Source organism: Cannabis sativa, chromosome 6, assembly GCF_029168945.1.
Source record: "Cannabis sativa cultivar Pink pepper isolate KNU-18-1 chromosome 6, ASM2916894v1, whole genome shotgun sequence".
NCBI lineage: Eukaryota > Viridiplantae > Streptophyta > Magnoliopsida > Rosales > Cannabaceae > Cannabis > Cannabis sativa.
Window position 1 is genome coordinate 18573562 of NC_083606.1, and position 20363 is coordinate 18593924.

Below are 20363 nucleotides of genomic sequence, written 5' to 3' on the forward strand. Positions count from 1 at the left end.
TAGACTTTAATGCACATGCTTTCGTTCTAATCACTAAAGATATCAACTCTGGCTGATAATGCAACACAGCTGGTTTCCCCTTACTTAAGTATCTTCTTCCACTCACTGAAAACATATAGAAAAATCATTATTTATTCGTGTATGTAATATGGGATGGAATACAGAGTAAAGCAAAGCAAAGAAAGTTCTAATCTGAACTAAAATGAGAGATGTGAACAACTTCAATGATGAAATGGCAGAGACGTTTTTGAGCTACGTGATCAGAAAGCTCGATGATTTGCTCACTGAAAAAGTCAGTTTATTAAGAGGAGTTCATAGAGAAGTGAACAGCTTGAAAGATGAGCTTGAAATCATTCAATCTTTCCTCGTCGATGCAGAGAAAAAGCTAGCCATAGGAGAAGTGAGTGACGTTACTAAAGTATGGCTTAAGCAGATGAGGAAGGTGGCCGAGCACATTGAAGATGTTATAGGCGAATACCTTTACCATCTTGCCAAACCTGTTGATAATAATCATCACAATGGACTCCTTACTTGGTTTCAGAAAGTGGGTAATGGTGTTAGATCTCTCAAACCTCGTTATGACTTGGCTTCTGAGATTCGTGACATTAACGAGTCTTTGAAGAAAATCAAGGAAAGAGGTATAAGTTATGGGTTGAGACCCTTTGAGCAGCAAGGAGGATCTAGCAGTTGTAGTATGGCAAGAACTGAAGTTGACCCTCGATTGGGTTCTCTGTTTGTTGAGGAAGACGAGCTTGTGGGGATTGATTCAACTTCCAAAGAGCTCATAACGTATTTGGTTAATGGCTCTTCCATGCGCTCGGTGATTTCACTCGTGGGTCAAGGTGGGATTGGTAAGACCACTCTTGCTAGAAAAGTTTACGGTAATGAAGCCTTGAGACAACACTTCGAGTGCTTTGCTTGGATTAGTGTGTCTCAATCTTACAACTTGGAGAAGGTCTTGACCATCATGAGGAATCAGATATGCCCAACGAAAGATGAGCCACTGGGGACACTTGAAGAGTTGATGGAGCTTTTGAGGCTGCAATTGCAGATAAAGAGGTATGTGATTGTATTTGATGATGTATGGGACATAGAGTTTTGGGGGAGGATTAAACATGTTGTGCCTAGTAATAATAAGGGCAGTAGGATAATTATTACAACTCGCAACACTGGTATTGCTAATGATGCTAAAGATACTCCATTTGATCATGTTCAAGAGCTGAAAACTTGGTCTCTAGACTTGGCTTGGGAATTGTTTCGCAAAAAAGCATTTCGGTTTGAGATTGAGGGATGTTGCTCACGAGAGTTAGAGCAATTGTCGTATGAAATTTTAAGAAAATGCCATGGTTTGCCTCTTGTTATTGCAACTGTAGCAAGTTTGTTTTCGAAGAAGGAAAAGACCAAGCTAGAATGGAGAAGAGTGCTTGATAATCTCAATAATGAGTTTGAAAAAAATCCTCATTTTACAAGTGTTTCTAAGATTCTATCTTTTAGTTATGATGATCTACCATACCACCTTAAATCTTGCTTCTTGTACTTTGGCCTCTTTCCACAAGATTACTCAGTTTCCGAACATAAATTGTGTAATCTTTGGATAGCTGAAGATTTTATTAAAGCAGGGAGAGACAAGAGTAAAGAACAAGTTGCTGGAGAATACTTGAATGAGCTCATCCATAGAAACTTGGTTTCATTTGAGATTAAAGATGGAGTTGACAGAGCTTGTAGAGTTCATGATTTGATACATGATGTCATTTTAACAAGAGGGGAAGAATTGTGTTTCTTCCAAATAATCAATGAGGGGAAGCTAAGGTTCGAAGGAAAGAGTCGTCGTCTGGCAATCAACAACACAACAAAAGATGTTCTAACTCTTCTTGGAGATAATTCTAAGATTCGTTCTGTTTTTCTTTTTGACATTGATGAACTTGTCGATTCTTTTGTAGTTAGCTTGTTTAAAAAGTTTAAATTTTTGAAGGTGTTGGATTTTGAGGATGCTCCTCTTTGTAAGCTTCCTAAAGAAGTAGGGAACTTGTTCAACTTGAAGTACATAAATTTGAGAGGAACAAAAGTGAAGATCGTTCCGAAGTCTATTGGGAATTTACGAAATCTAGAGACTTTGAATCTCTATAAATCTTTAGTTGAAGAGCTACCAATTGAGATTAAGAAGCTTCAAAATCTACAACATCTTGCAGCCAAACCAATTTTTAATGTTGAGACTGATTATAGATTGGATTTGGACCTTGGTGTAAGGATACAAGAAGGGATTGGAAGTTTAGAGCAGTTACAAACACTTGTATCTCTGAGAGCATATCCTAGCACAGTTGATTTAGTGAAAGAGTTGGAAAAGTTAAGGAAATTGAAAATTTTGTGCATTAGGCAATTAACTGCAGAGATTGGTAAAACACTTGGAGCATCGATTGAGAATATGAACAACCTTGTACAATTATACTTACATGGCATCAATGAGGATGAAATTATAGATTTGAGTTTTGTTTCATCTCCTCCTCCATTCTTATGTTATCTTGTGTTGGCTTGTCGACTACAACAGTTACCGGATTGGATTTCAAAGCTTCAAAATTTACAAGGATTGAATTTAAAGTATTCGAGATTAACTAAGGAGCCCTTAAATTGCCTCAAACAGTTGCCCAACTTAGCATTTCTGGAGATGTGTGAGGCCTACAATGGAGAGGAATTGTGTTTTGAGGAAAAAGGTTTTAAGAAACTCAAGCATCTTGTATTGAGAAAGTTAGAAGGGTTAAAGGTGGTGAAGATAGAGAGAGGAGCATTGCCTCTGCTTGAGAAGTTAGAGTTTGGGCCATTCCCACTTATGATTGAGATGCCTTGTGATATTCAATTCCTAACAAACCTGAAATCTCTTGAAATCATGGACATGTCAAGTGAATTTGTGGATGGACTGCAACCAGAAGAAGGCTCTCATTATTGGAAAGTTCAACATGTACCATATGTGACCTTTTGGTACAAAAGTAAAAGAGATCTTTATGACATTTACAAGTTGGGTGAATCAGATTTGTTGAAGCTACTTCTGCAAGAGAAAGCTAGTTCAGCCATAGTGCAGCAGTTCACTAATTTTATCAATGTAAATGATAGCTAACATTGCTACACTTTATTAATTATATCAACAAATATTGTCTGCTTCATCTTTCTCCTATTTTTTAATTTTTTATTTACTCATGCTTGGCTCCAAATTAGATAAAAGAAACAACATATCAGTATTAGTTTGTCCCAAACTACATGACCTTGTTAAGTGAAGCGCCAAGTGCATTTCATGTTACCACCTTGAGATGGTGGAATTCTTATCAATGCAATATTTCTTTATATAATTAATAGTGTAGCAATGTTAGCTATCATATACATTGGAAATTCTAGGCCATTAGTCAAACCAAATACTTCAACGTATCTTTTAGCCAGTTCACTCTAGAACTACAGGCAATGGGGTCTAGCAGCCAAGGGTATGGGTTTCATGTGCTTCTCTATCTTTTAGGATTGCCTTTTACCTACAATAGACATACTTCGTCTTACCTTGTCAAGTTTCTACTGGTTGGTAGAAGGGTTATTCGCATATCTCAGTTTTAAAAACTCTTTATTCAAGTCAAACCATTAACCCTTCTTCTACCAAATTTAAAAAACAAAAATTATACTTTCATAAATATATATATATATATATATATATTTATGATTTAAAAATGAATAATTATCTTTTTTACTCCCTGTACTTATGACACTATACTATTATGCCCCTTAATCTATTCAGCTTGTTATAAATAGTCCTTGTATAATTTTATATGCATACATTTAGTCCTTCTGTTTATTTTGTTTAAAAATACTATTTGTATTGATGATGTGGTATTATAACAAAGGATAGAGTAGTAATTTCATCTCTTTTTAGAGGGAAAATTGACTATGAGGTGGCATAATAACTGACAATGAAAGATGATTAAAAAATGATTTCATAACCTCTTAAAAAAATTTAATAAAAATAATTTTATTAAAATAATTCCAATCGTTTTTTAGCAGTTCAAATTAGAAAAAGGTGTAAAATTAGGATTCTACAGTATTTGAAGAGATAGATATCACTAGAAAGAACATGGGATTTTTGGAAAATTAAGGTAATGATATTCTATTTTTTGGATGTTATTTTTCATTTTTTTTTTTTTCATGTGATTGTAATTTTTATGACTTGTAATTTATTTTCCTAATGGTATATAATTTTTCAACTACTATCTATGTATAATGCCACATTATTAATTTAACAGTCAACTTTAGTCAATTTTAACAAAATTAAATAGAAGGATTATACTATTCCAACTGATATATTTTAGGGGGTATTTTTAACTACACTTATAAATTAAGGGGCATCATAGTATAGTGTCATAAGTACAGGGACTAAAAAAGCTAATTATTCTATAAAAATTATAAAAAATAAAAATATTCCTAAAGGCCACCTAATCTATTAATTCAAGCTCCAAAACTATAGCTTACTTGCTCAAGAGTTTAATGACACTATACGACACTGTTGCTCCAGAATTCGCCCAAAATACGTGGACCAGTCGAGAGGGGACACGTGGATCAGATAACTTGTAAACATTTGCTAAGTCTTTGTGCGCCACAAGGAAGCGCTGTTAGCATGGGTCCCGGAGGAGGCACCCGGAGTACAAGGTACTCCGGGAAGCTTGTATAGCGTGAAGGCTCTCCGGGATATGTCAGGTCTCTCCCGAGCAATCAAGTCGCATTTAATGCTGCATGGGAGGAAGCGTGTTGGGACTGTAACACGCAATAAAGTCTGACGGCACAACCCCCAAACAAAGAGCCGCAAGAATGATCATTTAAGTCTAGCGACGGCTACTCTGCGAAGAGTCACGTCAATCACAAGGCAAAAAGGACATTCTTCATAAAAGCCCTACAGCACCTAGGGATTTGACCATGCATCACCCATGGTATATTCATTGGAAATGCCCAACCTTATGGATACTTACAGATACATGTGTAAGAACAATTCTAGGGATTACCCCACCAAAACACTATAAATACCCCCTCAAAGCTCATTTAATGGGGTCGAGATTCTTGGTTTGCAAAAGAGCAAGAAGAGAAAATACTCACCAAGAACATTCTCTGTATTTAAGAGAAAGACATTCTCTCAAGTGTGGAATCTGTATTAAATATATCCATTAATAACAGAGACTCGTGGACTAAGGCTCATTAACGCCCCAACCACGTAAAAAATCTTCATCTCACTTTCTTACAGCTCTTTATTATAATCATATTTTAATAGTTGCCGAAAATCTCGGTCAACATTTTGGTGCTTTCATTGAGAGATGAGGAAAGCTGCTACATAACAAGCATTTGACTTCACAACAATGGTGGAGACCAGAAGTACACGTCACCCTCGCCCTCTAGAAGATGCTCAAGATCCCAATGAGGAAGATGTAGCCTCAAGAGCAGCAGAGGAGTCCGAGGAAGAAGAAGAAGAAATAGTTCCCGACGAGAACTACGAGGAAAACCTCGACGAGTATGCCTACGACGGAGGAAGTTACTCGGAGTTGGTGCTCCTTAGACAAAAAGCTATCGATCATGAAGCTGAGATCGAATCTCAGAAAGCGCAAAATCAAAAAATGCAGGAACTGATGCTAGCCATGTAGAAAGCCATGGAGGCAGCTGGTATTCACGTGCATCCCAAGGCGATGGCCGCTGGGCTCGACGGGGAGCCAGCGACGTCTTCGCCTAACTCCCAGCAGCAAAGACCTAGGGAACCTAGCCCTATAAGGCACCCTGCTGAGGAAAACCAAACAAAAAACCCTACTTCTACCCCTGGGCGAAAGAAAAAGGTGCAGGATCCGCGAAGGGTCCGCTCAGATTTCCCTAAAGGGAAAGGTCCGCAGAGGGGCAAGCCCCAAAGAGGGAGTCTTGGCCCTCAGGATCGAGGGGACCGGAAAAGCGTTTCCGTGCACCAGGAACCAGGGGGTAGAGGAAGAAGAGAACAGAGATGTCCTCCCATTGATCTGAGAAATCAAATCAATGGGAATCAAGGTGACCTCCGGGATCACCTTGACCAAAAAAGATACAGGCCGGTGGTCTCCTCGGGTACTGTAAACGAAGGGATTATGGCGGAACTTGCCATACTTCGAAAAGATATTGCTCGAGTCTCCCGGAGGCAGAAGGGAGACGACTCCGACTCGGACAGTGAGGATCGGGAGCCTTGTGCCAAACATATCCTGGAGGCGGAGCTCCCTAAAAACTTCAAGATGCCCGAAATGGCGGCATATACTGGGAACTCCGACCCCAGTGATCACTTGTCACGGTTCAACCGTGTCATGACAGTCATGCGGGTCAGCAATGACGCCAAATGCTTGTGCTTCACCCTCACTCTGAGCGGATCAGCAGAGGAATGGTTCAAAAAACTGGAACCAGGATCGGTGGGTTGCTGGAACAAACTCCAAACCAACTTCCGGAGACAATTTGTCGCCGCCAGGAAGGTCAACTTGGAGGTTAGTGCCTTGACTAACATCAAGCAACTGCCCACCGAGACCTTGAAGAATTACATCAAGAGGTTCCGAGAGGAAGCCTCGAAGACCAAGAAGGTCGACGACGGACAACAGCTTGCGCTTCTCCAAGCAGGAATCCGCACTGGGACTCCCTTCTGGAACGAGTTGCAGCAAGAAGGCGCTGCTAGCCTTCAGGACTTCCAGAAGAGAGTCCAAAAATATATTAACCTCGAAGAAGCCCAGATCATGGCTTACGGAGGCTACTATCCCACCGGGATAGCAGGATACATGCCAGGAGTGTCGCCCTTGGGTACTGTCCCGACCGCAACTCCACAAGTAAGTGGCATACAGTTCTCCGCTACTCCCGGATACAGCCAGAGCCAAGCTTTGGCACCGGCATCTTCCCATTACGGCAACCCGTCCGGGGTGAATGGACGAACTCCTTCACAGGCTGCCCCGACTGCTAGCTTAACGGGCCCTACCCAGGGGTCGAGGAGCAAAAGGTCCTCCAAGGGCCGCACCCGAACGGGAGAGAAGCGCCAAAAGAAGGGGTACACACCCCAATATACTCAGTACACAGAGCTCACGGACTCTCAGGAACGTGTATATTTTGCCACTAGGCAAAATACGCACTACCGGAGACCCCAGCCGTTGTACAAAGATAGCTCCCGGAGAGATCCGAGTAAAAGATGCGAGTACCACAATGACATTGGTCATAGCACCAACGAGTGTAAAAACCTCAAAGACGAGATTGAAAATTTGATCCGTTTGGGCCACCTCTATGAGTGGATCAAAAATAGGTTGCCCCACCTTAATCCAGGGCAGGTGGCCGGGGTTATGCCTCCGGGAACGCTGTGGGGTACGGCAGAGTACGCCTCCACCGCTCCCGCAGGTGACACCCAGCATATCCCCGGGCTACCGCCCCGGCCTAATGGACGGGTAGCCATGATCTCCGGAGGTCCCCATATCGGAGGAAACACTCGCAAGGAGCGAAAAAGATATGCCGAGGCTGCAAGACACAGTGAGGTGTGGGAGGTTACTCAACTCCCGGCTCAAAGGCCTCGGCTAATGGACCAGCCCATAACGTTCACGGAAGAAGACGCCAAGACGGTGCGTTTTCCTCACCACGACCCGCTGGTCATAGAGACCCCCATCGCAAATAAAGTGGTGGCTAGGGTCCTGATTGACAATGGGAGTTCCGTGAACTTGCTCTTCAAAGAAGCCTTCACTGCGATAGGTTTGACCGACCGGGACCTCACGCCTAGTGGATCGCAGCTCACAGGGTTTAACGGGACAACGCTAATCCCGATGGGAAAAGTCAGGCTCCCAGTTACCCTATGCCCGGATACCCCCCAGAGCACATTTAAGTATTGCACCTTCGTGGTGGTAGACTGTCCAACAGCCTACAACGCGATCCTAGGCCGACCGGCCCTCGTCGACTTTGGTGCGATTACTTCAATCCGACATCTATGCCTGAAATTCCCTACCCAGGAAGCCGGAGTCGGAACGGTGAGGGGAAATCAAGGAGAGGCCAGGCAATGTTACAATGTTGCCACCCACTTACCAGTACTCATGGTCCGGGGGCCCCCTGAGATAGAGAAGGCTGAAGAGGATGAGTTGGATCCTCGCATAGGGTCCGAAAGGGTCGTGGAGCCAATGGAGGACGTCGAAGAAATACCAGTGTGCAACGACGACTCCACCAAAGTACTCCGGATAGGGAAGAGCCTGGATCCGGAGGAAAAAGATAAAATAATAAAAACGCTGAAGGGCGCCGTCGACATCTTTGCATGGCGCCAAGAAGACATGACCGGCATCAGCCCTCATGTCATCACCCATGTACTCAATGTCAACCCGGACATGCCCCCTGTACAGCAAAAGAGACGCCCGCTCGACTCGGTGAAAGCCGAGGCCTTAGAGAAAGAGGTAGACAAACTCTTGTCCAATGGCATGATCCGCGACGTGTACTATCCGGAATGGCTGGCCAATCCAGTCCTGGTGCCCAAGCCGAACGGGACTTGGCGGGTTTGTATAGATTTCACAGATCTAAACAAAGCCTGCCCAAAGGACTGCTTTCCGCTGCCCAGGATCGACCAGATGGTAGACGCCACGTCCGGATTTAAGCTGCTGTCCTTCATGGATGCCTATGCTGGGTACAACCAAATAAAAATGCATACGGCAGACCAGGAGTGCACTAGCTTCAGGACCGATAAGGGGGTATACTGCTACCTAGTCATGCCTTTCGAACTGAAAAACGCCGGAGCAACCTATCAAAGAATGGTTAACCTGATGTTTAAAAGCCTCCTGGGACGAAACATTGAGGTATATGTAGACGACATGCTCGTCAAATCCAAAGCATGCAACAACCATGCAAGCGACTTAGAAGAATGCTTCGAAGTCGTCCGGAGATACGGCATGAAGCTCAATCCGAAAAAATGCACCTTCGGGGTCAAGTCGGGAAAATTCCTGGTCTTCATAGTCAGCCAAAGGGGGATCGAAGCGAACCCGGAGAAAATCCAAGCTCTCCTGGACATGCCATCCCCCAAGAAACATAAAGACGTGCAGAGCTTGACCGGAAAGGTAGCCGCGCTGAGCCGCTTTATCTCACGATCCACGGACAAGTGCATACCCTTCTTCAACATACTGAAGAAATGCCAAAAATTCGAATGGTCAGATGAATGCGAGGAGGCATTCAAAAGGTTAAAAGACCACATGGCCAAACCTCCTGTCCTATCAAAACCCGTCCTTGGAGAAGACTTGTTCCTTTACTTGGCCGTCTCCGAGCACGCGGTCAGCGCTGCACTGGTCCGAGAGGAAGAAAAAATTCAGCACCCCGTGTACTATGTTAGTAAGCGCATGATAGGGGTCGAGACAAGGTACCCGGTCATTGAAAAATTAGTATTCTGCCTCCTGATGGCATCAAGGAAGTTGAGACCATACTTCCAAGCCCATCCGATCAGAATCTTGACCAATCATCCGCTCCGGCAAGTTCTCCAGAAGCCTGAAGCATCCGGAAGACTCCTCAAGTGGGCGATGGAGCTGAGTCAATTCGACTTACATTACGTGCCCCAGATTTCCATAAAAGGCCAAGCCTTGGCAGACTTCATCACCGAATGCAATGAGGCCGAGGCAACGGCCAATACACCGGAACCACCAATCCCCACTTGGAGAGTATTTGTAGACGGAGCTTCTAATGAGAACGGTTCAGGAGCCGGAGTGGCTATGATATCACCTACTGGATTGCGGCTCCAGGCAGCACTCCGATTCAACTTCACAGCTTCGAACAATGAAGCCGAATATGAGGCCCTGATAGCAGGGCTAAAATTGGCTAAAGCTGTAGGAGCCAAGAGAGTGGAAGTCTACAGTGACTCTCAACTGGTCGTAAACCAAGTTTCCGGAGAATACCAAACTCGCGGCGAACGGATGGCCGCATACGTAGCAATAGTCCGAGAACTGCTCCACGAGTTCACGGACTACAAAATAGAAAGAATCCCCCGAGAGAAGAACGCTCATGCGGACTGTCTGGCTAAGTTAGCCTCGGATAGTGAAATCGAAGAACTGGGGGTAGTACCAGTGGAACGCTTGGCAGAGCCAAGCATCAAAATAAAAGAGACCACACTAACGGTTAGGCAAGAACCCAGCTGGATGGTCCCCATCATAAAGTACATAACCACAGGTGAGTTGCCCCAAGAGAGGGCACTGTCTCGAAAGATTCAGTACCAAGCTCATCGTTATGTAATGATGGACCAAATTCTCTACCGGAGAGGACTCAGCATGCCTTATTTAAGGTGTGTATCGGACCCTGAAGCTAGACAAATCATGCTAGAGGTCCATGAAGGGTTCTGTGGAGATCATACGGGAGGACCCAGCCTCTCAAAGAAAATATTGAGGCAAGGGTACTTCTGGCCAACAATGAAAAAAGATTGTATAGACTATGTCCAAAAGTGTGACTTGTGCCAAAGGTACGCGAACATACCGAGAGCTCCTCCAAATGAGATCACTTTGATGACCAGCCCCTGGCCCTTCGCGGTCTGGGGAATAGATCTCATCGGGTCTCTACCTACGGGAAAAGGAGGGGTAAAGTATGCAATAGTAGCAGTAGACTACTTCACCAAGTGGACAGAGGCTGAGCCTATGAAGACAATAACTGCTAAGAAGGCATTGGACTTTGTTATCAAAAACATAGTGTGTCGATACGGCTTCCCTCACAAAATAGTCTCAGACAATGGAAAGCAATTTCATTGCGAGGAATTTACTGACTTTTGCAACCAACACGGAGTGGTAAAAAGCTTCTCCGCGGTAGCCCGGCCTCAAACAAACGGCCAGGCGGAAGCGGTCAATAAAATCCTAAAGGTCACCTTGAAAAAGAAGCTCCTGGCCTGTAAAAATAACTGGCCTGAAGAATTGCCAAGGGTATTGTGGGCCTACCGGACGACCCCCAGAACCACAACCGGTCACTCGCCGTTCTCAATGTCGTACGGTTGTGAAGCAATGGTCCCGGTGGAAACATTATTCCCATCCCACATGAGGACGACTTATGATCCAGCCACCAACCAGGCACTGCTCCAAGAGGCTTTGGATCAAATCGAAGAACTCCGGGATGAGTCTCAAATACGGATGGCTGCTTATCAAAAGAAGGTGACCAAGTATTTTAACTCCAAGGTTAAAAACAGAAAATTCGCTATTGGGGATATGGTCCTAAGAAGGGTTTTTCCAGCCACCCAAGAACCCGGAGTGGGGGTACTTGGACCAAATTGGGAAGGACCATATGAGATCGAGGACGAAATCGGTTCTGGCACTTACAAACTAAAAAGAATGGACGGAACCACCGTCCCAAGAGCCTGGAATGCCGATCACCTCAGAAAATATTACCAGTAGCGAATTAAACTTAGATTTTGTTCAAAGGGTTTGTACCGTCCAAATGTATACCTCCTCTCTATTAAATAAAACTGAGTGCCTTAAAAACAAAGTTTCTATGCCACTCAGGGGGGTACTAGGGTATACCGCACAGACAAACAAAAACAAACTAAGTAAAATATCCTGACCCAGAGGGCAGGTCAAAAAGTATGCACAAAAATAAAAAGCATAAGTATAAAAACCCTGAGCCAAAGGACAGGTTAAAATATATAAGTGTGACAAATAAAGATCGCATAAAAAAAAAATATCCTAGCCCAAAGGGCAGGTCATATACATATAAATGGCCCGGGGACAGGCCTTAAAATATAATTGCCTCCCCTTCAAATGAAAGCTGCTACCTATATGTAAATTGTTCTAAGGCAGCAGCAAATATGTACAAACAAAAAAAAAAAAGAGAGAGAAAGTTATAAGAGAAATGGGTAGAATCTGGGTCAATAATACGGCAGCTCAGTCGGCCCGCGGAGGAAGACGAGGTCCGATCCGTGCCTCAAGCGCGGCATCAAGCTTCTTCTTCTTCTCCCGAAATCTGGCAATCATCTCCTCGGGTTTGGGATAAAAAGTAAGCTTGATACTTTGATCATTGGTGGCCCAAGCCATATAGACACCATCATCGAAGCGCTTCGGGCACCGGGCGCAGGAAACAGGAGAAAGGAGCTCGGCCCTCTTGGCCTTCCTGGTGGATTGTTCTTTGAAATCCCTAAGCTCCTTCAACTCCGCAGCTAGAGCGGCCTTGGATTCAATGTCCGACTGGTGAGTCTCCTCTAAAGATCTCACCTTGGCGACCATTTCATCCAAAGCCTCCCTGGCCCCTCGGAGATCTCGCCTGGCCTTCTCAGCAGCCTCGGTTTGAGCCCTTAGTTCCTCCTGGTGATGGGCCTCCATCCTGTCTCTCCGCTGAGCCTCGTCCCGGATCATGGCCTCCGCCTGAGCCTCCCTCCATTTGGCCTCCTCTTCCTTGGCCTTGGCCGCTGCCTCCTGGCGCTCGGCAGCCTCCTGGTAGATCTGCCTCTCCGCTGTGAGGTCCTGGAGGACCTTCCTGACGTCATTCATGTCCCCGAAGTCGGACAGAGTGAAGCCATGGTTTATGATGTTCTTGGAGAGGCGGCCAGCCTCAGCAGCAAGCTGAACCATAACGAAGTATAAGGAGAAATTTCTCAAAGAAAAAAAAAACAAAATGCAAACAATAAAAGGAAACGCAAAAATTGCAAAGTACTTACCACCGTGAGAGAATGGCTGAGGTCTTGAACCTGGAAGATGGAGTTCAGGGAAGCGCAAGTGGCAAACCGCTTGGGCGCGCAACGTGTGAGCTGAGAAGCAAACTCGCCGGTCATCTCCGCGGCAAAAGGAGCCAAGGTAGGCCCTAGGAAGCGACGGAACCAGTCCGATAAGGGGTCCAGATTAAGGTCCCACGGATCCTGGTATTCCGGGTGGTTGATGCTCGCCTCAACCTCAGCTCGCAGAATCCTCCTAAAGGCCTCCACTTCGGCATACCCCCGGGAGTACTCGTCCATAGCATAGTTATGTTTGGCTATGCGAAGCTCCTGCCTCACCTCGTCCCCCGGAATCGGGGTAAGCTCGATGTGGGGAGGAGCAGGATTTTCCTCCATCAGGGAGACCCCGCCGTCTAGGCCGTGGGCAGGAGTGTCGGCTCTCCGAGGCCTCTTCGGCTCATCCTGGGCAACCATCTTGCCCTTACGCTTGCGAATCAGAGCCACCTCAGGCTCCTCCTCGTCCTCCTCTGCTACCTCCGGAAGGGCTTGAGGCTCTCCTGCACCCTCAACGGCTTCCTCCGAGAAGTCCCACCCTTTCCCTTGGCCTTCTCCCGAAAGCACCTCCTCGTCATCCACTAAGTCAATAGTGTCGGGGGGAGCGCTCGAAGAAACCTTCAAGGAAGGGGCCGGGGGAGAAGAGGTGAAGGCCGGAGGAGCCACGGGAGTATGAACCCCGGCAAGCTGTTCCAGGATGGCATCCATGGAGATATCTGTTTCAAAAAATAAGCAAGTGTTAGAAGTCCGCGAGGAACCGCTTATACAAGATACAGCAAATAAGCTACTCCTACCCGAACTTCCTAATTCGGCCCTAGCAAAGTCCTGTACTTTAATGTTGGCGGCGTCATCTCCGAGATAACTGTCCGAGGGCCGAAACCAGCTGGACGTTATGTAAGCTGATGGACCTAAGGGAATAGGTTCTGGAGGGCCGGAGCCCATCCGGGATCGACCTGGGTAATCTCCTAAGTTCGAAAAATAAAATTCCTTCAAACGATCCCCCCACCGGGTCAACGGCATCTTAAATCTACGAAGACGCTCGTCGAACCCTACGGGCCTATGACTGGTGTATTCATCAACGGAAGGAACATAGCGAATTATCAAGGGAGACTTACCGCCGCACGGAGGTGCTAGCACCGGGAGCACCCGAGTTTGGTTCGGGGGCCGAAGGCTGTGGCCGGGAAGTTTGCTTCTCGGAAGAATCTTCAATACGAAGGGGCCTCCTGGCAGGACGATCCCCAATCTCTTCTTGAAGTATCTTGTCAAAAAATTTAGCTTCGGACTTCCCAGCAATGGCTTGGCTCCTTCACACCACCGGACTCCCTACGCGAAGTCCTCTCCCCGAGGCAGCCTGGGCCTTAGAGTACGCTTTCTCCTGGGCCTTCCGGTAGAGATAATCTTGGTACTTCTTCTCTGCCGTGGCAATAAGCTCGTCCCAGAAGGCCTTCTCCGCAACCGGCGCCCTCACATTGGGGCAGATGACCCGTGAGAGGTTGGAGTCATCCACGGATTGGTGAGAAAGGATGAGTTTGGCCTTTCTACAATTCTCCGTGGTGACTAGGCCCCCGACATCAAGATCGGCGTGGTCATAGGAGGCGAAGGCTTGGGCCCTTCGAAGGAAAGCCTGAGTGGGAAGCGTCCGCTGGTAAGGTGGGATCCGCACCCACTCCGTGAGAAGCTCCGAATGGTCCACGGCCCTGAACCCGGAAGAAAAGAAAAAGCGGTGGCGGTACTCCTTAACGTGAGTCTGCCTATTATACGGAACCACCCCCTCGTTAGCAGGGTGGATCCGAAACCCATAAAAACCATCCTTAAGTTTGTCCCCTTTCTTGGGGACGGATACAAGTTCATAAAAATATAAAATTTCCGCCGGGCTAGGAGATCCCCAGCCACGGGCGGTGTAAAAAATAAATAAGCCTGAGAGCAGGCGGTAAGCTTGAGGAATAAGTTGGTATGGCGCAAGGCCGACAAATACAAGAAAATTAACAAAGTAATCTTGGAGCAGGAGCATGGCACCGGCCATCAAATGGGTCTGACTCCAAGCCCCGAAGCCGTCATAGTTATGATTAGGCGTCTCCGAATCACGAGGAGGCCGGTGAAAGGTCCCTGAGGTGGAGGGTTTGATCCCAGCAACATTAATAATGTTCTCCAGCTGGTGAGGACAGGTCAGGGTGGATCGAAGCTCGGCTGCTTCCCAACCAGTCGCACGGGATTTATACCCCTCCTGGGCAACGGGTCCCAGGGAAACCTCCTCCAGCGTGGCCATATCTTTTCCTTTCTTCTTCGAAGATTTTGAGCCAGAAGCAGACATTTTGTGTTCTGAGAAAAACAAAAAGGGAAAAAGAAAAGTCCAAAGCAGTTAGGTCCCATACCAAACCCTAAATCAAGAAAAAGGGAGTGGGGGTCCCCTAACCGCTGGAAAGAGGCCCCCTCCGGACACGTGTCACATGAGAAACTCTGGAGAAAATCCCTGAACAAGTGTCGGGTGCAGTGAAATCGCAGAAAGTGGTTTTGCAAAAAGAAAAAAAAAAAGAAAAACCATCCTATGCCCTAAGCAACTGTTAAACGAAAAATGCATGGCTCTCTTCAAACAAAGCTATATGATTACAACAGAGGCATGATAATGGCGATTCTACAACTAACGCAGTAAACATAAAGCAGAACTCGAAGAACTTAAACACTCACACATCCAGAAGTCTCAAAATACGAACCCAGAAAGCGAACGAAGTAAATGAAAGCATGTTAATAAGGATGCAAGGAACTTACAGTAGATCGCTGAACTGGGGGTACTGAATGTGAACAAGTGAAAGTTGAGAAGAACTGGCGAAGGCAAACACTGGAAAACTGAAAGGAGTGTATAAGTGCTAAGGCAGTTCGTGCTGCTTTGGGGAATTTTCTCTCTAGGAAATTCGAGCAGAAATGGCAAGGGATGGAAAGTAACCGAAATGAAGGGAAAGTGGTGGCTTTTATAGGCAAAAACGCATGAGGAACAGGCGTCATCACCTACCAATCGCACGGTAGGGGAGACGCACGATTCGAATTCCCGAAAATCAACGGATCAGATCAATCTGCCATAAAGGCGGTGGAAACGTTTGAGTATCCGTCTGACACCATTAATGCGCCGCATCAATCATGGGGCGTGAAACGAATCGACCTCCGCAAAAGCGAATCGCTGCATTTAATGCCATTATCAGACGCACCTCCACGCGCCCCAAGTTCGTATCAGAAGACCGAGGAGGCGGCTGGAGACATTCCTGCAAAAAGCAAATCGCTGCATTAAATGACATCATTAAATTTGCCTCCTCGCGCTCGAGGCTTGAGCCAGGGAAACGAGGAGTCGACCGGAGACACTTGAACAAGCCTTGGTTTATTTTTACTAAGTAAACAAGGCTTGGGGGGTAAATGTTGCTCCAGAATTCGCCCAAAATACGTGGACCAGTCGAGAGGGGACACGTGGATCAGATAACTTGTAAACATTTGCTAAGTCTTTGTGCGCCACAAGGAAGCGCTGTTAGCATGGGTCCCGGAGGAGGCACCCGGAGTACAAGGTACTCCGGGAAGCTTGTATAGCGTGAAGGCTCTCCGGGATATGTCAGGTCTCTCCCGAGCAATCAAGTCGCATTTAATGCTGCATGGGAGGAAGCGTGTTGGGACTGTAACACGCAATAAAGTCTGACGGCACAACCCCCAAACAGCAGCGCTACAGTAATGATCATTTAAGTCTACCGACGGCTACTCTGCGAAGAGTCACGTCAATCACAAGGCAAAAAGGACATTCTTCATAAAAGCCCTACAGCACCTAGGGATTTGACCATGCATCACCCATGGTATATTCATTGGAAATGCCCAACCTTATGGATACTTACAGATACATGTGTAAGAACAATTCTAGGGATTACCCCACCAAAACACTATAAATACCCCCTCAAAACTCATTTAATGGGGTCGAGATTCTTGGTTTGCAAAAGAGCAAGAAGAGAAAATACTCACCAAGAACATTCTCTGTATTTAAGAGAAAGACATTCTCTCAAGTGTGGAATCTGTATTAAATATATCCATTAATAACAGAGACTCGTGGACTAAGGCTCATTAACGCCCCAACCACGTAAAAAATCTTCATCTCACTTTCTTACAGCTCTTTATTATAATCATATTTTAATAGTTGCCGAAAATCTCGGTCAACAGACACAAATCAAGAGTTTATTGATACATAAATAAGTATCTTATGTGGTAGAGGCAGTAGCTTTGTTGTAACGGATGATTCTTTGTTATCGATTACGGTACACAAGTATGACGATATTCTCTGATTGTCTTCACTTAGTGCAAACTACTTTGGGTAAAGAAACACCTTTAACTGAATTTAGCACTATTATTAAGGATATCAGAAATGGCTGGTCCTCTTTCTCTAGTATTTTTCTTTTTCATTGTAAGCGGTCCTTTAATGGATTAGCCTGCTTGCTTGCTCGAATTGCTCTTTCATTGGATACTTTTAAAGTTAAGAGCCCTAGTCTTTCCCTTGGTCTTTAATTTTTAAATTTTGTTTTAATCGTTTTGATTTGTTGGCTTTGTGCCTTTTAATGGAATTATTCTTTTTTTTAAAAAAAAAAAAAAAAAATAGTGTAACGTTAGAGAATTAAGTTATAAACAAAATAAAACTATAAAAATCGGTACTTAAATAATATAAGCATAAAAAATAAGTTAAAAATTAAAGAAGTTAATTATTAAGAGTTTAATGTAATAAAAATAAATTATACATACTAAAGTGAAGTTTTACCTAAGGATTTCTTAATACGGAACTTAGAAAAAGTATAACTAATTATAATTTAGAGATTATTCTTATTTATAACTAACTCAAATTGGGACTTAATTTTTTTAATAATAAATTATAGATTATTCTTAAATATAGTATTCTTGGATAGAGGTTCTACTGAAGATGTATTTATAGTTGTCATGAGGTTGATATTTTTTGTTGTTTTATAATGGGTATTCTTAAATTTTAAAAAATATACTCCTTATATAAATAAACTATAAAAAACCAAAAATGAATATCAAAGAGTTTATTGTTTTTACTAGAGAGGTATTTTTGTAAATAAAAAAGTGCAAAACGTAAAAATAAAAAAAAAAATCGTATTGACTTATTTTTGTAATTTTTTTTTTCTAATTTTTGGTATATTATGTAATTTTTTCTAAGATTTTAAATTTACATAATCGGCCAAAATTTAAAAAAAAAATACAAAAATATGTTAACACGGAACAAATTTTATTTTACGCTTTAGATTTTTTTGTTTACAAAAATACAGATTTTAGTAAAATAATAAACTATTTTGCTTTGGTTGTTTTATGCTATATTTATAGTTGTATTATAATTTTTGGAGCTGGAGGACAATTTTATTCAAACAAAACAAGACAAAACACACAACCAAACTACCACCAACATGGCAGCAGCTACCATCTAAACTCAAATTGACTTAAATAACTCAATTGCACGAACATCACCTTTTTTAATTCTATGGAAAGCCAAATTCATCACTCTAGCTTTAATAGCTATCTTTACATCAAGACTCAAAGTTCTAGTTGATCTACAAGCAAGTTTAAAAATACAGTCATTTTGATTGCGCCAAGTTGCATATATAGCAACTGAGAAAACTGTATTCACAAGGCCTCTTTCAAAGAGAAAATGACTTTCGAACAGAGATTTTTCCACTCTTCTAGGTTCGTAGGCCAATCGGTCATACTCATCCACAAAGAAATCTCATTCATCACCTTTTTGGTAAAACAACAATCAAAAAATAAATGTTGGTTTGTCTCCAATTTAGATTCACAAACAGGGTAGAGAAGAGATAGAAGCTTTAAAAAATGCCCAATTTGATCTTGAGTAAGTTGTTGATTGTTTATTGCTTGCCAAGCAATGAAACAATGCTTCGGAACACACAATTTGTCCCAAATAGCAATATCATAAGGCACTATATCAGCAATTGTTGGAGATAAAGACAAATAAAAGATTTTAGTTTTAAATTTACCAAACTTACCCGCTTGGATAAACTCCTTTTTGTCAATCGAACATCTAAGCTTCAAAAGTTTCTTGAAATACTAGCTTACATCACATTTATCAGGAACATCCCAAAAATCTCTTCCTTTAAGATACATGGAGTTAATCCATTTAACCCATAGATTCTTCCTTACTCGAAACCGCCTAAATAAATTTAGCCATTAAAGCTCGATTTCATTTTCTACCTTTACCAAAACCAATTCCTCCAAATTTCTTCGGGAGACAAACTGTGTCCCAAGATGCAAGATGAAGCTTGCTACAGTTACCATTCGAATCCCATAAGAAATCCCAACGACACTTATCAATGGTTGCAACAACTTTTTGAGGTAAAATGCTCATCCAAAAGTTTCTAACTCCAAGCAGAACAGAGTTGCGCTCTTCCAGTAAAATAAAGATTCCTACTACCCTAATTGTTAAGCTTTTTGTGAAGATTATCCAGAATGGCATCACAATCTAAGGCTCTGTTGCGATATTTTTGCACACGCAAGTGTACGTATCGTTTAAAGTAGTAGACTCACTAGGAGTGAGGTCGATCCCACAGGGAGTGTAGTTAAGTACGTTAAAATTAAACTTTTACTTCTATTTCGTTAAATAAAAAATAAAGAAAGAATTAAGAATAAGAAACTAGTAAGAAACAATTATACAAGAAAATTGAAAGTTAATAAAAACTAGGGCTTCGATTTCAATTGTTTCTATTGAATATGGCCTAATATGATTATTTTCCTAATATTAATTTCTATGCAATAACAGGTTTACTAAGATAATTTATAGTCTTCTCAGATATATAAATCTCAATTACATGCAAACTTTCTACTCTCGTGATAAATTTAACATGCAACAGGCATTAAACACAGAAACCCTATAAGCTATGTAAACCATATAGGTACTCTCGTCCTATATCGAAATTCAGTTCTATTTTACTATAGCATATTTGACACTCACTTCTCAGATCTCGCATCAAAATCATAGACAGATAATTGGTGATCAGGCAATTAAAAGTAATTAAGCACAAATAAAATAGAATACATAGAAATTAGGGGGAAAATAAATCATATTAAAACCATAAAGAATGTCAAACAATATCCATCTAACCCTAATTAAAGTGTTTAGCTACACATGTTCATTGAAGCAAAATTACACATAGTAACTTCAAGAAAAGAGATGAAAATAGAGAAGAGAAGAAGAGAAGAATGCTGAAAACCCTGAGAAGTATGCCTCCAATTTTGCAGTTGATCTCTCCACTCTGTATCTGAATTCTCTCTTTTTTTTCTCTCTGAAATTGCTTAATTAAATCAACTCTCTTCTGCTCTTTATATAGGCATTCAGGTCCTAAAAAGATGGGAAAATCGCACATGTTTAAATTCCCATTCGAATTTAAATTTTTTTGGGAAACCTCAAACGAGATATTTTTTCTACTGCGTCGACCGATAGTATTTGGGTTATAACTCTCTCGATATTGCTTGGAATTGGACGATTCAAGATGTTCTGGAAAGATAAAAGAGAGATCTAGAACTTTCATGTTTTGACTTTTTCCAAAATCTAATCAGAACATTGTCAAATTCAGGCTTGAAGTTTCGGCTTTATTTCCTTGCACAATTTTCTCTATTTTAAATATCATGATATTTTTATCTTTTTCCC

At 43.1% G+C, this 20363-nt stretch overlaps 1 protein-coding gene across 1 annotated transcript; it reads left to right on the plus strand.

Moving 5' to 3' along the window:
• On the plus strand, positions 1 to 3189 carry LOC133038808 (disease resistance protein RPM1-like). The gene has a single exon (XM_061117147.1). It carries the CDS (start codon positions 203 to 205, stop codon positions 3107 to 3109), a length of 2907 nt encoding a protein of 968 aa, XP_060973130.1. The 5' UTR covers positions 1 to 202; the 3' UTR covers positions 3110 to 3189.
• The last annotated feature ends 17174 nt before the right edge of the window (positions 3190 to 20363 follow it).

What these genes read in the sequence shown, in the direction of transcription:
- LOC133038808 (XM_061117147.1), top strand. Translation starts at nt 203, where the DNA reads ATGAGAGATGTGAACAACTTCAATGATGAAATGGCAGAGACGTTTTTG.